Source organism: Pungitius pungitius, chromosome 5, assembly GCF_949316345.1.
Source record: "Pungitius pungitius chromosome 5, fPunPun2.1, whole genome shotgun sequence".
Classification (NCBI taxonomy): domain Eukaryota; kingdom Metazoa; phylum Chordata; class Actinopteri; order Perciformes; family Gasterosteidae; genus Pungitius; species Pungitius pungitius.
Genome location: NC_084904.1, coordinates 9536974 through 9563257, shown reverse-complemented (window position 1 = coordinate 9563257; position 26284 = coordinate 9536974). Strand labels below are relative to the sequence as shown.

At 42.4% G+C, this 26284-nt stretch overlaps 1 protein-coding gene across 1 annotated transcript; it reads left to right on the top strand.

Moving 5' to 3' along the window:
- The first annotated feature begins 134 nt into the window (after nucleotides 1–134).
- Nucleotides 135–26284, top strand: crb2b (crumbs cell polarity complex component 2b). Its single transcript, XM_037483326.2, has 13 exons — nucleotides 135–340; nucleotides 3631–4326; nucleotides 5153–5348; nucleotides 6961–7100; nucleotides 8346–8531; nucleotides 8620–8733; nucleotides 16746–17702; nucleotides 17974–18515; nucleotides 19887–20052; nucleotides 20919–21780; nucleotides 22904–23020; nucleotides 23229–23355; nucleotides 24006–26284. Exons 1-13 carry the CDS (start codon nucleotides 271–273, stop codon nucleotides 24225–24227), a joined length of 4395 nt encoding a protein of 1464 aa, XP_037339223.2. The 5' UTR covers nucleotides 135–270; the 3' UTR covers nucleotides 24228–26284.

Here is a 26284-nt window from a genome sequence, read left to right as displayed (position 1 = left end):
CCAGTCCAGCACTCCGGGTCATGTCTTCCTCCCCTCCCTCTCCACTGGGGCGATTACTCTGCTTCCCTCCAGCCCAGCTTGGTCTCCACAGAGACTCAGACACACTCCAAAACACACATTCACACACACTCAGACCCAGAATCCTTGTGATCAGTGCGCTGGAGTTCTCTCTAAGTTGGAGCAGCCTGGACGGAGCGCTGCAGTGGTCTGGATGGACAACCTGTGAACCATTGCTGTGCACTGACTGAAACCTCAGCATCCTGATTTACCATGGAGTTAGGAAGAGCTTGGTCCAGATATCAGAGGACGGTGCTGATCACCATGATGATGTTCAAACTGGGTAAGGCTTGCACATGTGTGGTGTGCTACTACATCAGCAACGGAAACATCTTAATATACATGTGGAACTTTACATTTTAAGAGGAAAACTAACATACTGTATGCTTTAATTGTGTGAAGTGCAGAGTATTAATATGTGTGTTTAGGAGCCTCCAGGAGTAGTAACGATTGTCCTAGGCAGTTGGTCATTGTTTGTTTTTATTTTTATTAAATACAAACATCAAATGGATCTGTTTGTTTCAAGAAATAGATTTTCTACAATAGCTTAAAAATAATAATTACATTATAGTTTGATGATAACACCAAGTGGTTAGTGATTCATTTTTTAGAAATACCACAACTCCCGGATTAATAGTTTCAAAGGCTCTTACTAGTTTCCTTAATACCCCCTCTTCTCTGTAATGAATCAGTTTGTACTGGGGTGTGTCTCAGTGTTTGTGTTTATGTGGGTGGGGGGCTGGGTAAAGTTGTGGGTCGACCCCACAACCTTATGAAACCCTGTTGACCCATTTTTCCCGCGACCTTCGTTTGTGTGAAGCGTCTGCCGCTCGTTTCTTAACGGTGGTGAACCAGCAGCTGGGATTGGCTGAGGGTGTCATTGTTGAAGATCACCATGGTAACGAGCTGAGCGTCCGGCTGCACTGCTACACAGCTTTTTTGTCTTGGCTCTGAATGGTAGGAGTGATGGGTATTAAGGAGCACGGCGAGAGTCCTGGCACTCTGAGCTCTTAGGGATTTAAAGCAAAAGACAGCAGCCAAAACACTACATGTGTGTAAATGTGATGAAGGAAAATTAGGTTAACCGGAATGTAAGATGCAGGGCTTGTCGAGTACAGACTTATTTTTAAAGAAAAGTACAGATTAGCACATCCATACTATTTACACCAATTAACTAAGAGTGAGCAGCTGAAAAAAGTGTGGAGTGGACAATGTCTCAAACATGCAGAGGGATACCATCTCCAGATGGTACACACAGAGGACACAACTGCCTTCTTGACTCTTATTTCTCTTTTTTATTTCTCTTATTTCTCTTTTTATCTATTGGTTTTGATCCGATGAGAGTTAGGAACTAGTGCCACAAAAAATACAAATGATACATTTATGCAAAATAATACAAAAGTTTCAACATTCCAGCTAATAACTAACTTGTTAAAAATACTTCATATCAGAATGAACACACAGTGATAGGATTATTAATGATCCTATGGCTACAAAATATATCTCTATGTCTCCACAGATATATTCTCCCTAACTAGCCCAAATCCTTGTGTTGTAAAGGAAGCAGTCCCTAAAGCGTGTGCGTCTCTGACTCGCTGTTTAACTGTGGCTGATTCACAGAGGATTTGTGCATTTTCTTTGTATAAAGCAAAGCGGCCACCTGCTGTGACGTCTTTGGAGCACGAAGATGAACTAAGACTCTGGTCTCTTGTGGTGATTTCATAAATTCCTCTTGGGACTTCCCGCTCTGTGACACATCGCGTTGCCTTCTCCGTCCTGCAGTCTGACTTCTGTCTTGTGTTTTTTCTCGCCTGCTTTTTGCACATTAATCAAGAGTGAAAAGAATGTAATCCGCAGACATGCAGATTCCATTTTGATTGAAGTTTTCTTTATGTTGTTCAGGGCTATCAATAGTTATAATAATAATAATCGTAATAATTATCTAATAATAGATAATACATTTAGATTTTGAAATATTTCAAATATAATTTGAGTTTGTTTATGTTTATTTAGTTGTTTCCACCCAAACATTGATCTTGTACAGAAAACTAAATCAAGTAGTTTTGTTGCATTTAACTAAGTTTCTTTCTGGGAAGAAGACTATTCTGAAAAGACTGCATGATATATCTATGTATACATTTATATGGGATATCATATGAACTCATTTGTTTTTACTTAACTGAAATTTTTTGAAATTACCACTCTGAATTGCTTAAAGTTGTTGGACGGAACCATGGATGACACCCAGATAGAACAAAGCCGTTCTAGCGACCTGTCATTCAGCGTGTAGCCCCGCCCTAAAGGATACTCTGATTTTTGGTCTATTTAACTCTAACCATGACCATAATTTCCCTAAATGAACATCATGCTTTAGTGAAGAAGACATGATGTTCAGACATAAACTCAAGTTTATAATGTTTATAGAGGGAATGAATGGAGCAGAAGTAATTTTCTCAACGACTTCTATAGGATCAGAGGAGTCGCCGCTGGTCGACACCAGAGAGAATGCAGCTTTTAGCCTGGACTACAACCAGTCGGGTGGTTTTTTCGGCTTTTCAATTGATTTAGAATTTGATTTTTTAAAACCTGAAGATACATAAGAAGGAAGCAATGTTAAACCACCACTCCAGTGACTCTGTGAGAGCTATGGCGAGCAGTTGATCCTGACATCAGAGGCTCTGCTCAGTGTTATTGCTTGACTGAGGCTGGTACCACTCAGTGCCAGGAATCAACCCTGTCTGGCCATAACCATGATCTATGAAGTACTCAGTAAAGGGGGGAGGGGTTAGGAGGAGCTGTTATCAGCTCCCTGGAATGTGTGAAGTTGATTGCGTTTGGAAGGAAGGGTGAAGAGTGAGGAGACCCTCACTGTCTCTGTCAGCTTTAAGATTACAGCCAGTGCAGGTTAAAGGGCATGGTTCTGACTGAGTTCAGCTCTGCACGCCAGTGCAGGGAGAAGGGAGGCGAAAGAGAATCCCAATGAGAAAAGTAAATAGGCACCAAAAAAAGAAGGAGGTGATTCAAGACGAAGGAAATGTCAAATCTGAAAAAGATTTTCAAAAAAGGACTTTCTTTCTTTCTACAAGCTTGTTAAACTGAAGTTAGTTAGGATAAACCATGAAGTAGCAAGGCAAACAGCGTCACAGCATCACAATTATCCTCTCGACTGACATTGGTTAGAGAAAGAATTCATTGATGGCTCAAAACTGCTTTGGTGTGAGTGTTAGTTGCTGATGGGCAGGTGTCACTGGGTTTAGTAGCTCCTCCCATCGCTGTGTGAATGGGTGAATGATGACACGCAGTGTTAAAGAGCTGTGTTGTGTTTTTTGTCTGCAATTAAGTGTCTTTTGATGTCAGTCTTGTGTTTACTAGCATCATACACATCACCTTTGTGTGGCAGGGGGGTCTATGTGCTAATCAATTAATTAAGAATGGACAAATGCGATCAGAACATTTTTCGATATTGGGTACTACCGCTCTTTATCCCTATTTAGGCTTGTAATCAACGCAGATTTGTTATAGAAAAGTGTTGTGCACAGCATCCTTAATGAAAAATGTTGTCTTCAATTCCAGGGCTACTGTGCACAGCGGCAGCAGACTCGTGTTTGTCATCTCCATGCTACAATAACGGCACATGTCTTGACCACCTGGGTGACTACGTGTGCATCTGCCCCCCAGGACCAGTGCTGTACATTGGCAAAAACTGTGATGAGCTGTATGACGCCTGTATCGAGGCACCTTGCACCAATTGTACCAGCACGCCTGGGACAAACGAGTTCACCTGCCAGTGCCCAGACGGCTTCACAGGACTTAACTGCACTCAGGATGTAGATGAATGTCAGAGCAACCCCTGCAAAGGTATCCGGTCCAATTGTGTCAACAGAGTCAGTGGCTATTCCTGCCACTGCCCCCTGGGACAGGGAGGGGAGGATTGTCAGAATAACGTCACCACTTGTTCAGAAGCGTCATGCCAGAATGCTGGCACCTGTATGGACGTCCCTGACATTGGGCATGGCTGCCAGTGTGCTGCTGGGTACCAAGGGAGGAACTGTGAGGAAAACATTGATGAATGCCTGTCTGACCCCTGTCAGAATGGAGCCATCTGTAAAGACGGGGTTAACACCTACCAGTGTTTCTGTGTGCCTGGATTTCAAGGATACCACTGTGACTTGGACATCAATGAGTGTGCCTCCCGACCCTGTCAAAACAATGGCACATGTCAGGATGAGGTCGATCACTACAGGTGTGACTGTGCTCCAGGCTTCAAAGGTAAGCCACTTAATGAGTCAATGTTAAGATATTTATACACAGATATTTATGTACAATATATTTGAATGGATTCCGATGTAATGTTCGGGCTAGTTTGATATATCTGGAGCTCATCAGAGTTACTTCACGTTAAGTGACAGTTATACTTTTTACCCAGAGAGGGTAGAAGGAGATATGAGACCAAAACGTTTATTTTCTACCTGAAATCATGTGTAGCTAACATTAGCAGACCACATCATTGACTAGCATTAGTATGTTTTGTGCTACCTATTGAAGGAATACTGAATGCCATTTCATTATTGTAATACAGGATAAAGATGGTGGTTAACATTTTAGCTTCTTTTTCATCTTTTAACCTGTTTTCACCCTGATTATATCCTTCAAACCCATATCGTCAACATACATTTGGAATCTGAACGCCAGTCTTTAGATTAGAAAATGGCTCATCTCTCAACACCAGCCGGGCCTTTATGTTTTTTTTATCTATCTTTATCTATTTTGTGGCAAAATTCAGTTACTTTAAATATGATCGTCTTTCGAAGAATGATTCAAACAAACGCTAGATATTCAAAGTAAACCTGCATAGTGTCTTGTGTGTAGATTTTTTAATAGAGACCACGGTGAGGTGGGCATTTATACCAGAAACTGTATGAACAAAAATTGTACGGCTCTGTTTAAATGGCATTAGTGCGTGGAGCACCTGCGTTGCGGTGGCCCTCTTGGCATCTGCAGTGTCATTGTGTGGTATCTGTATGTGCTAAGGTAATTAAGTACGTTGCCAATCTCAGACCTTGGCATGCTTCCATCCCTGCTGTGTACCCTGCAGGGATTAACTGCCAGGTGGAGATCGATGAGTGTGAGGTGCATCCCTGCCAGAATGGTGCCACCTGCCAAGACCACATTGCCACATACACTTGTGAGTGCATGGCCGGCTTCCAGGGCCAAGACTGCGAGGTCAACATTGATGAATGTGCTAGCGTTCCCTGTTTGAATCAGGGCAAGTGCATTGACGGGGTTAACAGGTAGGATTACACATAGTGACACACGAATCACTGATTAAACATCTCCATACTTATCATTTTAGTGCAGTTAGAATGATTTGGGGTATTTTAATTGAAAAACATATGACAACTGTGTTGTTGATGACTGATAGAGACTGATGCCATAGACCATAGTACATGTAAGTGGAATCTCAATTTGGTTGTCACTGAGATCAGACAAAGGGTTTTTTAGGTAACAAGATGAACACCCATTTGGTGGTGGTTGAAATATTTGTCAGCTGCTGTGAGGTCATCTAATTAAATAATCATTCATAATCAGCAATTTGGGTTTAAGTGTATCCAAGGAGACACTGACATTGTTCATTCTGTACACATGACATCCATTGCAGTCTGTCCATCCCGGGAGAGGGATCCTCCTCTGACGTTCTCCCTAAGGTTTCTTCCCTTTTTTCCCCATGGAAGGGTTTTTCCTTTTTTGTGGTGTTTTTCCTGTGCCGATGTGAGGGTTTCAGGACAGAGGATGTTGCATGTGTACAGACTGTAAAGCCATCTGAGGCAAATTTGTAATTTACCATTTTAGGCTATACAAGATAAAATTAATTGAATTGAATTGAATAGTGTAGCCAGAAATGATCCCACTAGCCTCCACTAGGGATCGAACCGCTGGCCTGGATTGGAATACAACGCTGATCTCCACTGGACTACAGTCGCTAATTTTGTGAAAAATCTTTTTTTTTCTATTTTCATCATTAATCTGTAGGTTGAAAATGTTTATAGCGTATGTATTCAGAATAGGTGTTGGTACTGGTTTTCTTCTGGTGTTAGTACAAAACCCTGTTGTGTAGTATCTGCTTAAAATGCAAAAGTGGTTAACAGCAAAAGTCAGTTAAATATACAGCAACACAAAGCACTGTTATGTTTGAGTAATTTTTTTCTGGAACAAATTTAAGAATGACTTTGGATGAACCTAATGAAATGATCAATCGTTTTATGGTTTCAATCCTACATAAAGTTGGACGGAAGGTAGTATCTGATTGTGTCTCTTCCATGTTGGTTTATATTAGGGCTCTGTGTCGTCCCACATTGTGTTGTGACAGCTGGAGGCTGCATGGCAGACTTAATGTCTGGGATAAGAATTGATCCACTTACTGCCGACCATGGTGATGAGTCATTAGACAGACAGGTGCTGGGAATACCTGGTAGTACCTCTGATTAGAGGAGGACTATATTTTACACTTAGGAACAATTTACGTAATTTGGTCATTAAACCATTAGATCAAAGCACAGGTTTGGACAGAATAATGAAGTGGTCAGATGGCACGCAGCTAATCGCCAGCATACAATTTCCGTGCAGTTATTTCGATGTAAAATCTTTTAGAAACAACATTTGGTGTCCAAACATGCTATTATTGTTTAATATTCAACAAGAGACTGTAACCTTGGGCTGAATATCTTGCACCTTCTTCCTGTTATACAGAAAAGTAAGATTTCCTCAGAAATAACACACCTGTGTTCATTTAGAACTACTTGGCCCTGTAATAACCACCAAGGGCCACCGTGGCTAAACAAATAGCCTTGCAAACCATTTTGATTTACGATGCATTCCTTTTGCTTTGATATGTCCTTCCTCCAGCTATGAGTGTGGCTGTGAGGGCACTGGCTTTGTTGGGGACCACTGTGAAGAAGATATTCCTGAATGTGCTTCCGACCCTTGCCAGCATGGAGCTACATGCTTGGAGAAGATTAACGAGTACAAGTGCCTCTGTTGGCCAGGTACAGCATAACTGCACCGCCTTTACACCTCATTAATCAGTATGTTATGTTAACATTGTATAGCTGTTACACACAACCAAACATCATCACAGTATCAACAATTTCTTGATATTCAGTAGAAGAAGTAAAATCATCAAGATTATGCATGTTGAAATGTTCACCGAAAAGAAAATGCAAGAACTGGATGACCCGATTCTTGAGTTTTGTCTTCCAATTCAACACTTACATATCCTATGTATTGTTTGCTGGCACACCAAGAACTTTAAAAAACAACATAATTGCCAATTGGGTCCAAACTGAAAGAAATAGACTCAGGCTAGACAATAGACTCGTGTTTGGGTTGTCTTCAAAAATAATTTTTCTAAATATATCTGAATGGAGAAATATTAACTTGAAGTGTAACTTATTTTGTGTGCTCTTTAAACTAGAGTTGTGCTACACAAATGCTAATCTGTTTGCTATTTGTGATGTGAACTATGCTCAAACATCTTCCTTAAGTAGATCAATCACAATCATGTGTCCGTCGTCCAGCTGGCTAGCAATGTCAACTTTCACAGACATGGCTAGCTTGACGGCTAGCTTTCAATGTCTTTCCTGTTGTTGTCGTGTTTTCTTATTTATTGTGCTCCTTATTCCTGTAACTGTTCATGCTGGATCTGTCCCAGTTGATTTAAAAATTAAGCAAGGGAAGCAAAATACGGCATTAGCCCGACTGCATCCAACTAGCCAAGCCGTCTGAGTGTACCAGTCTCTACAGACTCCCCTTTCATGGCAGCGTGTTGTCTAATTGTGAGGTCAGGTTGATTTGACAGAGTTTGGGGTTGAGTCCTCTTGGAAGAATACTGCTAGTCATTGTCATGTTAAAACATGACTAGCCCTGACAAGAACGCAGCTTTAGGGCCAAATGATGATGGCCCAATGCCAAATCTATTTTAGTAGGCTAATTGGCCAAATTGTGACTCATTTATATTTTTAATCAATAATAGGCTAAACTGCTTATTTGACCTGCCTCTTTTGGGCCAGATCGTCTCGGTCCCAGCCCAGCTGCGACAGGCGGAGAGGACGTAGAGGAAACACATATATTTTGAGCAGATATCTTATTTTACAAATATGATTGTGTATATTCCATATTTCAAAAACAAAAATATTTACTTTGCACATGTAGCCTCTCCAGTTAACGTACCTGTGGGCGTGCAAGTATTGCATTGACAAATCCTTTAAACGTTGGTGTTCATGTATGCCTAGGCTATGAAGGAGAGAACTGCCAGCTGGATGTTGATGAGTGTGCGCAAGAGCCTTGTGAGAATGCTGGCGAGTGTTTCCAGCGCTCAGATACCCAAAACTACAGAATGCTGCCCGAATTCTCAAAGGCCAATTTCAGCTATGAGGAGGCAGCCGGGTTCATCTGCCGCTGTCTGCCAGGATTCACTGGTAAGCTAGTTATGAACCTTGTTATTTCCGATATTTTGCCTTATTACCTGATTAGGATGTTTGAATCTTTCATGTGTTCCGTCGGTAGGAGACAGCTGCTCGGTCAATGTGGATGAATGTGAGTCTGCTCCATGTCAGCATGGAGGAACCTGTCAGGATCTGGTCAGCGCTTATCAATGTGTGTGTCCAGACGGCTTCGCAGGTAGGTGAAACCTCTTATCTGCTCATCTCCTGAACTAAAGTGAAAGCTGAGCCCCCCCATGCTGTAGTTTTTTTTTTTTTTTGGTAGCTCCAGCTAATCTGTTTCAGTAAACATCCCAGTATGATTCAATGCAACAAAAGGTTGCATTATTTCTTTGCAGTTAAATATTTAATATATTTATTCCAGCAGTTTACCAAAATAAGGTCATTTTATTCAAACAATTCAGTATATCGATGATCAAATATATACAAAACAATGTTCAGAATATGATAACTACCATATCATAACTATTAAAAATATCCTATATAAATATTATATAGTGAATATATTATACTAAAGGATGAATATATTACAATATAAATATATTCATATAAAATCTATTAGAACATGTATATATTATGTACATATATGTCTCAGTAGTGTGCGTGAGAGTGTCTCAATAGTGTGTTTGAGAGTGTCTCAGTAGTGTGCGTGAGTGTCTCAATAGTGTGCGTGAGAGTGTCTCAGTAGTGTGTGTGAGAGTGTCTCAGTAGTTAAGTCCTAAACGGCTCATACAATTGACTTGAATCTGGTTTAATTAGGCAGAAAAGAAGAAAAAAAAGTCAAACAGAATAGTCTCAGTCTAAATTTGAATCCAAAGAGATTCGCAGCAGATCAGCAGCTTTCTAGGAGTTTGATCCAGATTTGTGGAGGAGACAAACTGAAGCTTCCCAGATGACCTAGTGGGCTTGGGATGGTTTGTAATGTAGCAGCAGATCAGACATGTATTTTAGCCCTAAACCATTCAGGGTTTTATTAAAGAACAGCACGATTTTAAAGTCAATTATTTGTTGGACAGGAAACCTGTGTAAAGACCTCCGTGGAGGGATGTGATCCATTTTTTTGCTTTTAGTGAGGACTCAAGCTGGAGTATTCTGATTATTATTTTTCCAGACATGTGAACACATCGTTACAATAGTGCAGTCTACTAAAGATGAATGCAGGGACATGTTGGTCCAAATCCTGTTGAGGTCTGAATCCATAATTTGGTTGAAGTTGAGCGCTAACTTTTAATTGTTCATTGTCCCCAAAACAAACTTTTGTTTTATCTTTGTTATTTAAAAAAAACATCTCGCATATCCAGTTATTTATTTGTTCAATACATTTATAGTTCTGGATATTTGTGTGTTGTCTGTATATATATGACAGCCTACTTTGTTTCCTAACCAAATAGAAAGGGAACAGCGCTGCATACTGGAGCGCAAAATGAATCGATATAAAAAACACAACGAGCCTCTCGTCTGTCAGGAGCAATGGCGCATGCGCGGTGACCTTTTTTTTCGATTCCAGGCGATCTATTGGCACTACGTTGGTAAACGACCTGGTTTGGCTTCGGTTTAATAAAGAGAGAGTCATAGAGTTTATTACAAAGGCAGTGGTCAGGTTGAACAATAGGGAACATGTACCAAAATGCCAATACCTCTAAAATGTAGACATTAGATTGTTAATGTCTATTAAAGTTGTATATGCATGCGCATTACTCGAGTAAAGGCTGGAACATGCTTCTTCTTCTGCTTCTTGTGTCAACGGACTCATTTCACTTCATGGTTCTAAAAAGCTTGCGCTATTATTGCGGTCAACTGTTTCCAATGCAGAGAGATCCAGTAACTCTAAGACTATAATTCTGTCTCTATCCTTGTCTAAGTAGATGTCATTGAAAACATTAACCTGAGCAAGACTGTGGTGCTGTTGAAAGCCTGGCTGGAAGATATCTAAACAGTCGTCTAGCTGGAGACAAACTTTTTGATCACTTTACTTAGCAAAGGGAGGTTTTGATTTCGGCATATTATCTTTCATTGTTGCAAAGCCAAGGAGATCTTGGCCTCCAAGAGACAACCTTCACTTTAGTGGGTGCTATCTCCAGGGCCGGCGCTAGCCATTTGGGTGCCCTAAGCACAAATGCTTGGTGGTGCCCCGCCCAACCAACCAATCAACCAACCAACCAACCACCAAATAACAACCATTCAGGATTTCTTAGTTAGGTTCTCTTTATTCCCCAAATAACTTCTAAACATAAATAATTTACATAAACAAACATCAAAAGAAATAAATGATAAAAAAGATAAAATTATAAATACCAAATACCACCACAATTACTAAAAACACAGATTTGGAACTGAACATTGTAAACGCATAAAGTATTCAAGTATATAACCGTGTAAGTAATAATGTGTACATTTCTTCAGTAAATAATATACATAAGTACAAATAATTGTCAGGAAGCGGGGGTGCAGGTTGAAGGCAGGCAGGACTCAAACGCAGGAGTTTCCAGAAGGTGCCCTTTGTTCACCACAAAATCAAAAAAAGCCAAAGGACGTGCACCAACGACGACTAGACATTGACAATGACGCGACAGGGGACAACAGGCACACAGGGCTTAAATACACTAGGGAGGTGCAGGTGATTGGACACAGGTGGAAACAATCATGCAATCACAAGACAAGGCAGGAAGTGAAGCTAACCAGGGACACAAGAGACATGAAAACTACAACAAAAGACAGGAAGCAGAAGCAAACCGTGACAGAAACCGCCCCTCAAGGACCGAATTCCAGACGGTCCTAAAGGGGAGCAGAACCGGAGAAAATCAGACAAGGGGAGGGATGGTGGGGACCCGACGATCATACAGGCCGCGCGGGGAACTCCAGGTGATGGCGGCCATGTGTCGGGTCCTTCTGGGGGCCGGCCGGAACAGCGGCCGAGCCTCAGGGTCTCGGGGGATCTGCCGGGGCAGCTGGCGCCGGGCTCTGCAGTGCCGGCTGCGTGGCGGGGGGGCGCCGAGCTCTGCGGCGGCGGAGGCGTCGTGGCGGGGGGCGCCGGCCCAACCCCTGACCCCCCCCTCCCCCCACCCCCCTCAAGGGCCGGAACTCCTGACCCCACCCCCCCTCAAGGGCCGGATCGCAGACGGCCCCCAGGGGTGGGGGGGAGAGGATCAAGGGACGGGAAGGAGGGGGCACGATCAGGGGTTGTGGGGACGGGGCTGGAGATGGGACGGGCAGAGACAGGCGTCGGGGGGCTGGACACGGGACAGGCAGAGACAGGCATCGGGGGGCTGGAGACGGGGCCGGGGACAGGCGTCGGGGGCTGGAGACGGGGCCGGGACGGGCGGAGACGGGAGTCTGGGGGCCCACTCGGGCTGGGACGGGCGTCTTGGACGGTATCGTGGGCGGCGTTTCTGCGACCCAGCGCGGAGGTCCAGGACGTGGGGGTCGTAGGTTGCGTGGAGGAGGGCGGCCAGCTCCAGCACCTGCTCCCCGCGTGCGCTGAGGACTGGAGGCTGGCGCTGGCCTCCCACTGCGAGTCCCAAGCGGGGTCTGGAGAGCGGCGAGGGCGGTGACCGGAACTCCCCCCGGAGCCTGTTGGCGAGCTGGGGTTGGCGTTGCGCCGGGCAGCCTGCTGCACGCTGCAGGGCCCACCAAGGGCCAGACGGGTTCCCAAAAACGGGTTTTCAAAGTCGAACCCTGCTGAGTCCTTCGGTGGTCGCGTCATTCTTTCAGGAAGCGGGGGTGCAGGTTGAAGGCAGGCTGGACTCAAATGCAGGAGTTTCCAGAAGGTGCTCTTTATTTACCACAAAATCAAAAAAAGCCAAAGGACGTGCACCAACGACGACTAGACATTGACAATGACGCGACAAGGGACAACAGGCACACAAGGCTTAAATACACTAGGGAGGTGCAGGTGATTGGACACAGGTGGAAACAATCAGGCAATCACAGGACAAGGCAGGAAGTGAAGCTAACCAGGGACACAAGAGACATGAAAACTACAACAAAAGACAGGAAGCAGAACCAAACCGTGACAATAATAATAATAAAGTGCAAATAACCATACATAAGTACAAACCTGACTATATCTCTGATATTTATGGTACATAAAAGAAATAGCAGGCCCAATTTAAGCATAATCAGAAATACCATTGCTAGCTAGCTAGCAACCTAAGGAAGGATTGCTAGTCTTATTGCTAACGGTAACAGCAACGATAACGGTAACGTCAATGATAACAAAAACGTAAATGATAACTTAAAAAACAAATGATAACAGTAACGGTAACAGAAACTTCGGGCGGCCCGCGGACTAGTACCGAATACAGCCCACCGGCGCAAGTATATGTGGCCAGCCGGCCGCCCGGTGACCGCTAGCAACGGTCCTCACAAGACAAAGTTTGGGGACCCCTAATTTAAAACATTGTCTTACCTGAGAGCGAAGCGCGAGCATCATCCCGCTGTCTCTTCTTTTTTCCGCCCCGACTCTCGATGTCTTTTCGAAGCCATTTCAAAGCTGTCTGCCACATTTGAGATTTGAGGCATAATCGAACAAACCACTGGGAGGTTCCCCTTTTTCTAGACTAATTTGGTCTAGGCCTATTACTTTTGCATATTAACATGCTTTAGATATATTTTATTTGTTATTTATATTAGTAGCCCACTGTGATGATTTTCACATCCCAGATTTTTTTATGTCCCCCCAGGCACTTGGTGCCCTTCGCGCAGTGCGTGATGTGCGTGTGTGCGGAGCGCCGGCGCTGGCTATCTCATCAATAAAATCCCTAACTTGGGAATTGAATCGACTGAGATGCCTCTGAGGGCGGGTGTGGAGGGCAATTTTTTTCCAAAATGTTATGCTTAGTCACAACCTCGGTTTTAACATTTGTGTGTAAGAAGTTTAAAACCTTTTCTGTACAATCATCTCCGAAATGTGGTCCAGAACTAAACCATAACCGAGCCCTAACCAACCATATCCATCAGATTTTGTACTATACAAATTAGTCCACATAATTTGCACATAGCGTTGCTTATCATTATGAAGTTAACTTTTTTTTTTTTTTTAACTTTTTTTTTCTTGAGGGAGATACTTGCAGAGGCCATTGTATGCGCCTCACAAGCAATTTCAGCATCACTTTACGCTCTACCCATTTTGGGTTCTGAGTGGCTATGGGAGTTGTTGCTCTTTTCTGCGTGTTGTTAGTCGGATCCAATAGGATCACACGATCAAAAAAAGGTGTGATTCGTCCACTTAGGGCAAAATCCAATTTGCCTGCCGTTTTTGTGCTGTGAGGCCTGCACTAAAGCCTCCAAGACATTGATCATCAGTACTCTATCAACATGAAACGTGTCATGATTACTGTCCACACACTGAGCACTTAGATGTGGTTTAAGCCTGGTATTGGAGAATAACTTTTAGGACTGTTATTGATTTCCTTCCAGTGACATATCAACTTTTTAACAAATCAGATCACGAACAGAGGTTCTTCTTTATCAGAATGTTAGTAGTTACAGAGTTATTGCACTTTTTATTATGGGTATGCCATTTTCAGAGCAGAGGCCAAAATAAAGCCTCTGTGTGGAAAAGGCTGTTGTTAAATCAAATAAAGTGCTGCAGGGTTAGGGTTAGCCTCTCCCTTTAAATACTAATGTTTGCGGATTTCTATTAAATTCAGATCTATTACTGTACATCAGAAATAAAATCCCAAACCATGTTTTCTAAATATGTGTATTGTGTTTTTACATCAACAAGTTTTGTTTGAATTGACAAATGTCCCTCTGCATATATTGATTCATTAATGATTATATTCATCCATTATAGTTATTTGACCACAAAGTGGACTCTTTCACTATCGGTGAATTTGAACCACTACAGAATAATTCGAAGGATGTAATACACTTCTTTCACCAGAAAAGGAAAAGGATGAAATAAACTGAAAATGGTAATTCAGAAAACTAAATACGGTTGCTTCTTAAGTCCGCTGTGGTTTTTCTTTCCTGAGCACACGTATAAAGGAAGTCAACGAGCCTCTCAAAGCTGGTAAATTGAATTGAATTGATTATGTTATACCATTCAAACAAGGATTTCTCTCCCTTACACAGACGTCTTACTTAATTCTGTTGGATCAATACGAGTAGATACATAAATAAGAGTATGCCAAGTTTTGAGTTCTCCTGGGTCAAACAATAAAGGGTTAATCTTCCTCCTGCTGGTCATTCCTCATGTCGAGCCAAGGTATTCATTCCTCATTAGAGAAGATTCGCCTCCGAATCCCTCAAAACAGAAAGAACAGCACCAAAAGTTTACCTGGAAATGGAAAATCTGGTTGTAGAAGTGAGGAATTCAGCCAAATGAACAAAGTGAGAGGCTAATTTAATCTGTTAACGGCATCCTGTGATCTGGAGGCCACAACAGACCCGAGGCTAGGAAGGGCACAGAGGGCATATGGTATGGAGAAGCAGAAAACAACAAAGCCAATAAAAGGTGCCATATGTCAGGGGTCCACCCTGGGTATTAAACGGGGGTCTCCTATGATATTTGTCAGGGGGAGGGGAGATTACAGAAAAGCTGCTTAGGAGACTAATTAAAGCCGGGTGAAAAAAGACGATGAAAAGTCTTGTGAGCAAAACAAGGGTCTATTTCCAAATGATCTGCATTACATTTTTTGTGCAACAGCAAGCAAAGAGGACAACTCCATGTGGCTCAAAAGCGCAATTCAATTACTTTGTATAGCACATGTGCAAGACAATAACTTACAGAAGAGAAAATGGAATCGAAAATGGAACAAAACAACCAAAGTGGAATATGTAATAATACATGTAAGAATATTTAAACTGATTGCCTGTTGTGAAAGTGAATATACAATTTAAGTATGGCATTTAAATCAAACTACAGTAAAGACTGTCTCCTGATATTTGACTGACAATTCAGAAATAAATTCCCAATTAAATTCAAACGCTTTAATCCTTGAGTTTTTTTTAACATTGTCAACCAAGTTTTTTAGCCCCCCTTTTTTTGTCACTAACCTTTCTACTTTCTTAGTAACTAAAACTAGAGCATGCTGTACCTGAAACATTGGTCCTGCAGCACCTCCTGCAGGTTCATTCTAGCAACTCTGGACACTAGTGGGCATCCACAGGCCAACACATGAGGCAGGGAGGGGATGCAGCACTGCATTCCTCTTGTCAAACACGGACAAGAGCCAGCTGGAGGCTTAGCGCTCTGCCCGGGCTGGGCTGCAGAAAAGAGAGGAGCAGTGTGTGTGAGGGAGGGATTCAGGGAGGAACACAGGAGGAGGGAGAAAGAGAGAGAAGAGAGAAAAGGTGGGCAGGGCTGCCTTGTAATCACTTCTGCTTGTCTGCCTAGTACAGAGTGGAGGAGTGGACATACTTGTGCTTTGTAAGCCAAAGAGAGGGAGAGAGTGCCTGGTTGTGTTATTTCTGTCATCCAGCAGTGTGAGGAGTGTGTTGGTGGTTGACTCTGTGGATCATGGGGGGAAGCAGGTTGATGCTGCTGCTGCTGCTCTGCTACTGCTGCTGTGGGCTCTTGGGGCTGACAGGTACAGTATGGTATAGCACCGTAATGCTACATTAACAAATAAGTTGCGTGCTTGCGTATCAGGGTGTAGGACAGACAGCTCAAGGGTTCCTTGAGTATTTTAAGGCACTATGTTAATGCAAGTTGACTGCTGCTGCCAAGGCTTATTGTTGAATGCAGTTTGATGAGTGGCTGTGACAGCTTAAACCAGGCAGGTAGACTGTAAGTCTGACACATGGTGTGGCTGTGATGGTGTGTGTAATTGTGTATATGTAGCAAGTTATTCTGACAAGTATGCAGTGTGTTATTCCAATTTCTAGCTGATGCAATCAGTAGGAAGGACACTGGTTTATTTGTTTTATGGAAATCTGTGCAAATGTAATTCATCTCTATCCTACCCTAATTGTACATTTTATGTTTGTTTCCTCCAGTCATGACACCATTGAAAAAGTCATGTATTCCTCAAACATATCTGCCTGTTCCTCTGTATGCATGCATGCTAAACTATCTAATTATATAATTTAATGCACTGTTTCCCCCCCCAATTGAACCACATTTATGTAGTTAATTATTTAAGAATATGTCTTCAAATGTGAGACATTGGTAGTTTTTTGGCTACTTGCATCTGTGTTGTTGGAGTAAGTAGTAGTACTAAAGGTGTGGGTTTCTCCACGCAGGTGTACACTGTGAAGTGGACATCAACGAGTGTGACAGTAATCCCTGCAAGAATGGCGCCATGTGTGAAGATGCTGCCAACTCCTATAAGTGTCATTGCCCCAAACCAGAGCCTGGCCAGGAGCCTTGGGGTGGTCAAGACTGTGACTTCACTCTGGTCGGCTGCCAGCAGCACCAGTGTCAACACCAAGCAGGTTGTGTCCCCCTGCTGACCAATGATGGAGAGCACACCTACACCTGCCTTTGTCCTCCTGGCTGGGCTGGAGAACGCTGCAATACCTCCACCACGTTTTCCTTCAATTCCAAGGGCTTTGTCCGCATGCAACTGCCTTTTTACAAAAACCAAACGAATCGAGAAACCAAGGAACAAGACAATTACAGACTCCACATGCAGCTCAGATTCAAGAGCACTCTGGATGACATGGTGCTGTACTACCGGGGAACTAAGGACCGCTTCATCTCTTTGGAACTAGTTGGTGGGTCCCTTTGGGCCAGGGTGAAATCGGGGAAGTTACTGCAGGCAATTTACCGTGGCCTAGTCAATGACGGTGAATGGTACACGGCCACTGTGACCATGGATGAAAGGCTGGTTCTGGTTGTAAAAGGACCTGGCTGCGAAGAAAACTGCGTGGTGAAAAATGAGGGCTACAACCATCTTATCTTCCTTCAGCCCAGCTCCTTTCAACAGCTGTATGTTGGAGGAGCACCCCAGGAATATTTATCCCACCGGTCCAGCGCAAGGGGGTTCATTGGCTGCATGGAAGACCTTCAAGTTGACCATAAGCTGCTCCTGCCTCAGGACCTCATCAGGGAGGAGAATCAGGGCTTGGAAATAGGATGCCGGAAAAAAGATTGGTGTAAAGATGACCCATGCATGCAACGTGGGCAGTGTGTGGACATGTGGGTTCATCCCAGCTGTGAGTGTAACCGTCCCTATTATGGAGAAAGCTGTGAGAAAGGTGAGTGCTTAAAGCATTTGTCATAGGTTGACGTTACTAAGTTTGACTTTAAAACATATCAATCTTTCATGGGATAAAGTAATCTGTGGCCAGCAATCAGAGGAGGGGGGGGGGTCTCCAGGACAAAGTGTAGGAGAACCTGTAGGAATGCTACATTTCATGTGAAACTAAGTGCTCCTTAAAGAACATCAAGATAAACCTTGATACAAAGCTTGCGCCAATGTGTTTGGGTTGGATACTGAAAGCTTTATTTCTTTTACCCAAACCTCAGGTTATCCATCCTGGACCTTCGGTCATGAGAACACCACCAGTTATGTCAGCTTCAACATCACGCAAACCCATGGCGACAACTTCACAATCTCCTTTTTAATGCGCTCCTTCAAGCACAATGGTCTGCTTCTGCAGCTCCATAGAGAAGGAAATCCTTACCTGACAGTCTATCTGAAGGAGGGCACTGTTGCTATTTATAGCCCTCACACCACACTGCTGTCGGAGGCAAGGTTTGTCACTGATGGCAACAATAATTTGGTGACTTTAAAGGTGCAGTATGGCCACGTTGTTTTCTCCAAAGCAGGAAATCATCGTGCATTAGGAAACGTTAGTATAGTGGCAGGGGACGTGGCGTATGTGGGAGGACTTCCTGCAGGCAAGAGTATGAATGCCTGGAGTGGACATTTCAAGGGCTGCCTGCAGGACATTCGTCTGGACCACAGGCATCTGACCACTCAGGATCCTCTAGGAGGGGTCGAAGTTTACCAGGCCAGTACAGAGGAGAATGTGCTGCCAGGATGCCATAGTGATGACACATGCAAGGTGAAAGACTTAATTTTCTGTAGCATAATTATTACTTCAGCTACAGAATAGAGAACAATTAGATGAAATATGCACCCCTCATGTGGAAAGTAAAAAAGTGTATTCTTTTAGTGCAGTACAATTAAGACACTTTAAGTTTGACTATTTTGTAAACCATAAAACAATGTATTGATTTATTGATTTATTTGAAGGGTTCCATAGTCAGTGTTGGGAAAGTTCACTTTCTACATGAACTAGTTCAAAGTTCAGTTCACAAATTTTAAAATGAGCTAGTTCAGTTCATAGTTCAAACTTCAAAATATTTGAACTAAGTTCACAGTTCCACTAGTTGAGTTCTTTTTTTCAATATGTTGCTGCAAGCAAAATTATTGCCACAGCCCACATAGAACCAGAGACAGCAATTATTTTATTAGTTTTAACACTGAAGCTATGCATCAGATTTAATCTTCATATCCAATTTTGAATCCTTATCCAACCAGGGTTTACATTAGCATTGAGGGGACAGCATTCCCTATTGTTGCTTTAATGTTGCTGTCCATTCACTCCACACTAGCAGCAGCTGCAGCGTTCACCCCTACAGTACATTCTCAAACACATGCTGCTTGAATGGTCTTTTTTAAATAAGGAATAAAAATACGACCCTTATCATTAAGGTGCAAATGTTTGCAAAGAAAGGTCAGATTCCTCCCATCCTCACCGACCTTGTCAGTAACTTCATAAAACTCTTAAATTATTATACGCCGCCTCTTTGCTACACGCAGCTGTCACCTCCATGCATTTCTTTTTTTTTTGATGACGCATGCGCGGTGCGACACTGGAGGCTGTTGTTGCCAGATTGGGTGTTTTTTCCGCTACTTATTAAGCCGCGTTTACGGTGTGTTTTCTATAGAAATCTGTCACCCCATTGAACGTTAACCTGAATGAACGTGCCGTTCATACAGTACGTTCAGTTCACGTTCACTCAAAATATGAACGAGTTCATGAACTATCGTTTAATGAACGCGTTCAGGCACAACACTGCCCATAGTAATCAATGTTTGGACCAAGTGATGGACTGACCAACCCATATTGCCATCTTTTAATGTTATCAAGTAAAAGAGTCCATGACATCTAACATAACCCAGTTTGACAAAACTGTCTGGCTGGATTTCTCTGAAAAGTCCCAGGTAAACACTATTATGTGTGTAACCTCAACCACGTGCTTAATATTGTGTCAGCTCCTTGGAGCACTGTATGATAGATGGGCTTCACTACATAGCCTAAACCCTACTATTACAATTGGACCACTGCTGTTGCATCTTACCTGCATTGCAGGTAAGAGACTTGACACATTATCACCTAATCCATTCATCTGTGTTTGTCTGTGTACAGGATCAGCCGTGTTTAAACGGTGGACAGTGTCAGGTTACCTGGAACGACTTTCAGTGCAACTGCTCCATGAGGTACGATGGGCGACTGTGCGAGACCCGTCTGTGGTGCATGGACGACCCTTGTCCTGATGCAGTGCGTTGTGTGGACATACATGATGGTTATGAGTGTAAGTAAAGCTTTGACAGAATACAGATTACCCAAAACAACAATGTAGCACAATTTAAAAAAATTATTATCACTTTTTGTACAAGAAATGCAATAGACCTTTGACTCCTCCCCCGCTCTGTATTTTAACATTCAAATCATCCACAACCAGGATCATTGTTAGCGTACACACATGTTCCTTACTTTTATCTTTCATTTTGATTTTCAACACTCCCAGTTTGTACTGATTCCTGATACATAATGACATCATCAGAGTTTTGATGTCAGAGTTTTACAGCCTGGTGAGCAGCAGTGAATTCTAAACACAGCTGGTACTGAATTGTTCCTGCTCCATTAGCGGAGGATCGACAACTGGCAGATACATTTTTGAGCTCTGAGTATAGACACCAAAACTTCTGAGGGTGGTCCCAGTAGACCCTCTGCAGTCACCCTCTGTGCCACAGTGCTAACACCAGCATTATGCAAGTGATATTTGGCAATGTAGCAATCCACTTGATAATTTCATCTGCTGGCCATTAGGTACTTTTGGAGTCTCTGATGGTGTCATCATTCTACGGCCATTGTATTGTGCAATCATCATCTACATTTACTTCACAATGTAAAAGCAATATACTTGACTATTTGGAAAAAGGATGGATATGCGGCCTTCTTCTGGAAAGCTTAAGAACAATTATAAACTGTTCAAAGCAATTAAGATAAGCTCGACAAAAATGTTCAATGACCATTCAAGGGATGAAGGATCAATATGTGGTTTCTCAATCAGTTCATCAATCTTGTCTTTACAATAGAATCTTAAAATACTAAGTTCTGAATTAACTTGTACAGGTTTCAGTAAACTTACTTATTCATCATCTTCTCATTACACAGGTTTAACTGAAGCCACCTTTCTGGACAACGCCCTTCAGTATGTTGCCAACAGCTCCCTGCTGGGCCCCATAACCAACGTCACCATAGATATTCGGACGCGTGACGAAAACGGGATCTTGCTGCGGGCCGTCAGCGGAGCAAAGGTGTTCTGCCTGGGTCTGCTCAACTCCTCCCTGCTGGTCAAGCTGGACGGTGGGGAGAGTCAGGAGCTGCTGGCCTTCACAAGTGATAGGGCCATTGCAGATGGAGCATGGCATCGGATTGAAGTGGCCATGGTCGATCCCACACAGTCAGCATCCCGCTGGCGCCTTACAGTTGACGGCCAGAGAGTTGGTGGCAGCTTTGGCCTCGGAGACAACCTTAACTTCCTCAATGACACCAAAATCTGGCTGGCTGAGAAATACACTGGATGTTTAGGGGAGGTGAGAGTGGGTGGAGTCTACCTGCCACTAGTAAATATACCAGATGCCCCTCAGGTTAGCCAGTTTTCCAGATTGGGTGGACATGAACCATTGAAAGGATGCCAAGGCCCACCGATTTGTGATTCCCAACCCTGCTTGAATCAGGGTGTATGCCTGGATCATTTTAATGAGTTTAACTGCACCTGCATCGCAGGATGGGAGGGGGAGCTGTGTGAGAAGGAGGTAAATGAGTGTTCTTCAAGTCCCTGTTTCTATGGTACATGTAAAGACCTTCTAGCACACTACCAGTGTGACTGTGAGCCTGGATACACGGGGAAAGACTGCCGGGACGAGGTGGATAACTGTCTGGAGTATAGCTGTGTGAATGGAGGAACCTGCACGGTTAATATGGGAGTTCACACATGTTCTTGTCCTACCGGCTATAACGGAAAACGCTGTCAGTGAGTAAAGACTTTCCTTGCTTATATTTAATGGAATCATTGTCTGAAAACATCATGCTAAATTAACAAAACACTTTGTTAGGCATATATGGGGGTATATTAGCAGAAATGCAACCAGATATTGTCTCTAGTGTATAATCATCAAAAAAACTACCAAACAAAAATGGCATCGAGATACTGTAGTTCTCCTTTATGCTTTGCTAACGAGAAATGTTTCAGTTGTGTGCCAAGTCTTATGGGCTAATTTATGGGCTATCTGACACAGTCAGTGGCTAATGGGGCTTTTCAATATTATTATTATATTAAATACATTAGCATTTGTAGCCCAAACTCTCAAATTAGAGAAATGCCCCCCAAAAAGAAAACACCCTTTGATGGGGCAGAAACCGAGAGACAGAGGGGGATTCTTCTATCAGGATGGACAGACTAGAATGGATGTCATGTGCACAGAGTGAACAACGTGAAAGATGTATATGTTAAATTCATATGCTTTGGTCCACCATTTGGTTTTAGCTTTTAGCTTTTTCAATGTAGACAGCTGCCAGCTGACACTGAAAAAAAGAGGGGACTAAAATCAGAAAAGTCAAGTTGGGATCTGTAAAACCAGAACAATGAGCTTGAAGAAGCTAAAACACTGATAACGATAATGGTAAGCCTAACGGCATAGTTTTATAGTTATACGAAATATTTATATCTCATATTAGATAAAATAATTAAATATATAACATAAGTTTCTATTACACAGAAACTTGAAAGACTGTTAATCTGCATTCTCAATTCTCAATTATTTTTTTATTACTGCTGAATTATTCATGTAAATTAGATGATTTCCTGTGCTGATGTGATTGTTTCTGGCTATTGTGTGTGTACGGACTGTAAAGCCCTCTGAAGTAGATTTGTAATTTGTCTGAGATCATTGTTGAAACAGCAAACAGCTTTGGTATCTGTAAAAGTATATATGAGGAAAATCTCCCTGTTTTTTGTGTGTGTTGATATCCCAGCTAACTAATCCCTGCCCACCTTCCCATTCCATGCTCAGTTAGTACTCTTAGTGCTAACACTAAGATCACCTATATGTATCCTACATTAGTGTGTGTGAATATACGTGTGTCTGTTTCAATAGATGGCGTTTTCCTCCAGCGGCGTGCGATGCAAATACAGATTGTCTCAACGGGGGGGTCTGTATAGGAAGTGTCTCTGGAGGCAACTGCACCTGTAAACCTGGTTACACTGGTGCCAGGTGAGAGAAGCACACTGCACATTCCTCACCCTTCCACACACACCCTCTGCTCAGGGGAAAGTGTGTCTGAACCACATCCACGAACAGAGGTCAGGAGGGTGTGTGTGTGTGTGTAGGTGTGTGTGTGCGTGTGTGTGTGTGTGTGTGTGTGTGAGAGCTGCTCCTCTGTCAGTCAGCATTGCGTTAAAACCCTTCTGATGTGTTTCAGGTGTGAGACAGAAATAGACGAGTGTGAGTCCAGCCCTTGTCTCAATGGGGCCACCTGTCTGGACAGACTCAACCACTTCCAGTGTGTGTGTGTGCTGGGTTTCAGTGGGACATCCTGTGAGAGAATCGTAAGTGACAGACCCATCTTTACATCGACTTTGACTTGAGTCGATTCACTTTCATGGCTTAAATGATGAATTAGAACCTGAGGGATTGACTTAGGATTCAGGAAACTGCCACAGAAGCCATGCTAGGAAACAACACACATGTGCAGTTCACATAAAGCATGGTTTGAATTACATGGGACAGCAAAATAGAATTACTATCCATTATCATTAATAAAATACACAAGTGTCCCATTCCAGTAAAAACCTCTGCAAATTGGTAACATTTCAGGATTGTTAAATTAGCAACAAAGGTTGAAGAGTTCAAAACATAACTATATATATATATATATATATATATATATATATATATATATATATATATATATATATATACATATTAGTGCTGGGTAGCTGAACATATTTAATCGATGAACCACATTATGCACTCAATTATATACTGAATTAAAAACTAGTGTATTGCACACTTTTATTTTAAAGTAATGTTATTGGAACAATATAACCGGCACTTTCGGAGAGCAACAGTTGTTATTGTTTTTTTCTTTAATATTTACTAGCCATTGGATATAAATATATTCTAGGGAGTGCCATGTTGACAGGCATGGTAGCAAAGAAGGAATGATATAAGAACATTCTGTCCTGTCCTCTTGCAGAAAGAGGAACATAAGGAGCGAGTCCCCTGGCTGGTGGTGACCATTCCTCTGACCACCCTGTGTGTGTTACTGGCCACACTGGTGGTGTTTTGCCTCGTCATTACAGCACGGAAGAAGCGTCAGTCAGAGGGAACTTATAGCCCCAGCTCTCAGGAGGTGGCTGGTGCCAGGTTGGAGATGGGTAGTGTCCTCAAAGTGCCTCCAGAGGAGAGGCTGATCTGAGTCCTGCCTCACTGCCTTACATCCTGTGGATGTATCCATGTAAAGGGCAGAGAAACCTGGTGCTCTGCAGTGTCCCACTGATGGCTTCCTGACCCACAAAGAAGCAATGGATAATATGGCAATGACTGATCCTCCCAATGGGAAAACTACTGACCTCAATGTCAGTCTATTGATTACTCAGGCTGTCTTGAATAATCCTGTATAGTCAGAGGAGGTTCAAAATGGTCTCAAGGACAATCTCAAGCTCCATTCCCATGGAACTAAAATGATGCCAGAGCCACGTGCACTAGAGAAAAGCTCAAAACCTGTGGGTGTAAAGGAATGTTTTCACACAGGCTGAAACTTTCTAACACCCTACCTTTGGTAAACTAAGCAAGATTTTCATTATTTAAAATTCAGCGAAGCAAAAGATTTAAAACTTCCTCCACTGCTGATTGGGTTTATCGTTGCAGGGGAATGAAGGGTATGTAGAGGGAAAAAATGTATTAATTGTATAATACTATAAGGCAGGAGTATTGACCACCAACACGTTTAGGAGATCAACCCTCAGTTAAATCCTGACTACATCTAGAGGGCCCTTGGTAATGCTAGTCCTGAATGACACCATCTCTTCTGCCATAATAGGCTTAACTTTAACCTTAACTTTGGCTTAACCTTAACTTTTCGACAGTTATGTACTGTTTTTTTTCTTTAAGGAAAACAGCAATTGCAAAAATCTGCTGAAAAAGAAACACCTTTTTGATTCAAAACTCATGGCCTGTGTTTGCTGAATCAGAATATTTTTTCAAGAGCTTAATATCTATGAAACAATTCTCTTATATCTGCAGGTTTTCACTCACTTTCTTTTGAGTCGATTCTCTTTATTTGGGCTACTGCAGTCTGTGAGCGAAGAGGACATCACTGCAGCCTCTGCAGGAGTCAAACACTGTTATTTCAATATGTGGTGTGTTATATTGTCATGTGCACTGTATGTGTGACCCAATCCGCTCTTTCTTTGATACTGTGTAAATCTGCTTTAGGATTTCATCTGAGTTGTTGCAGCATGATTTTCATGCCCCAGTATTTTCCTTTTTCTGATATTGTAAAGGGGAACTGTATTTAGTTGCAGGAATCTTTGTGGTATGGTCTCAGGTGTTATCAGTGTTTGTGGACACACATGGAGATTCGTTTTAAAACTTATTTGCTTTTTTCTAAGAGATATTTAAGAAGTCAAAAAGGCTAAGTATGGAAGGTTATCAGGAAGTGGTTAGTCTGCCTTAGTGTAAATAGATGAAGCGGACAGCATGACTGTCCTAAATACTGTCTTGAACCAACCATAATATTGAATGTTATATTTCCATTTTTCAAAAATGTGCACAATGTATTTCTCTATCATTAGTATTGTAACATTTGAAGTCACCATATCAATACATGGCTGTAAATAGAATGACACATGTCTTTGGGCGAGTAAGACACACGTTACTCGCATTAATAGACTCACGTTAGTAATGAATCACATGAGTCATTACTAACATTAATAAAGACTCATGTTAGTCATGACTCATGTCATTAGTTAGTCACATGAAAAACAACTGACGTTCCCCAAGTAACTAACCAATCACGTTAGTCCAGTGACTTAATGTTTCAAATGAGTAATGATGCAGTTCACTAATGACATAGTTACTTTTAGTATTCTGTGATAAGAAGAAAGCAGTCACATAGACAGTAGTCTTCTTTTTATTTGACTACACTTCTGGACTATCACACACTTTATGTAAAATTCTCTGATTTTTCACAAATGTTGCAAATAGAGTTTACATTGAAGTTTGTTTTGCAGGTCTAAGGGTGCAAAAGGGATGATTTGTGCCATGATTTCCAAATATCGAGGGGCAATGGGAAACTCATGGTATTTGATGCGTTGGGATAGAGAAGTGGTTGCTCTTGCGTTGGGGACACTGCACAGGAATATTGGAAGGATGGACATTGTTCACCATTAAATAGTTCCAGGAGTCCATTTTCGTTTGTCTAAAGACTAAGAAAATAAGAAACAACGCAGAATACCTACCAGCTGTTTAGAA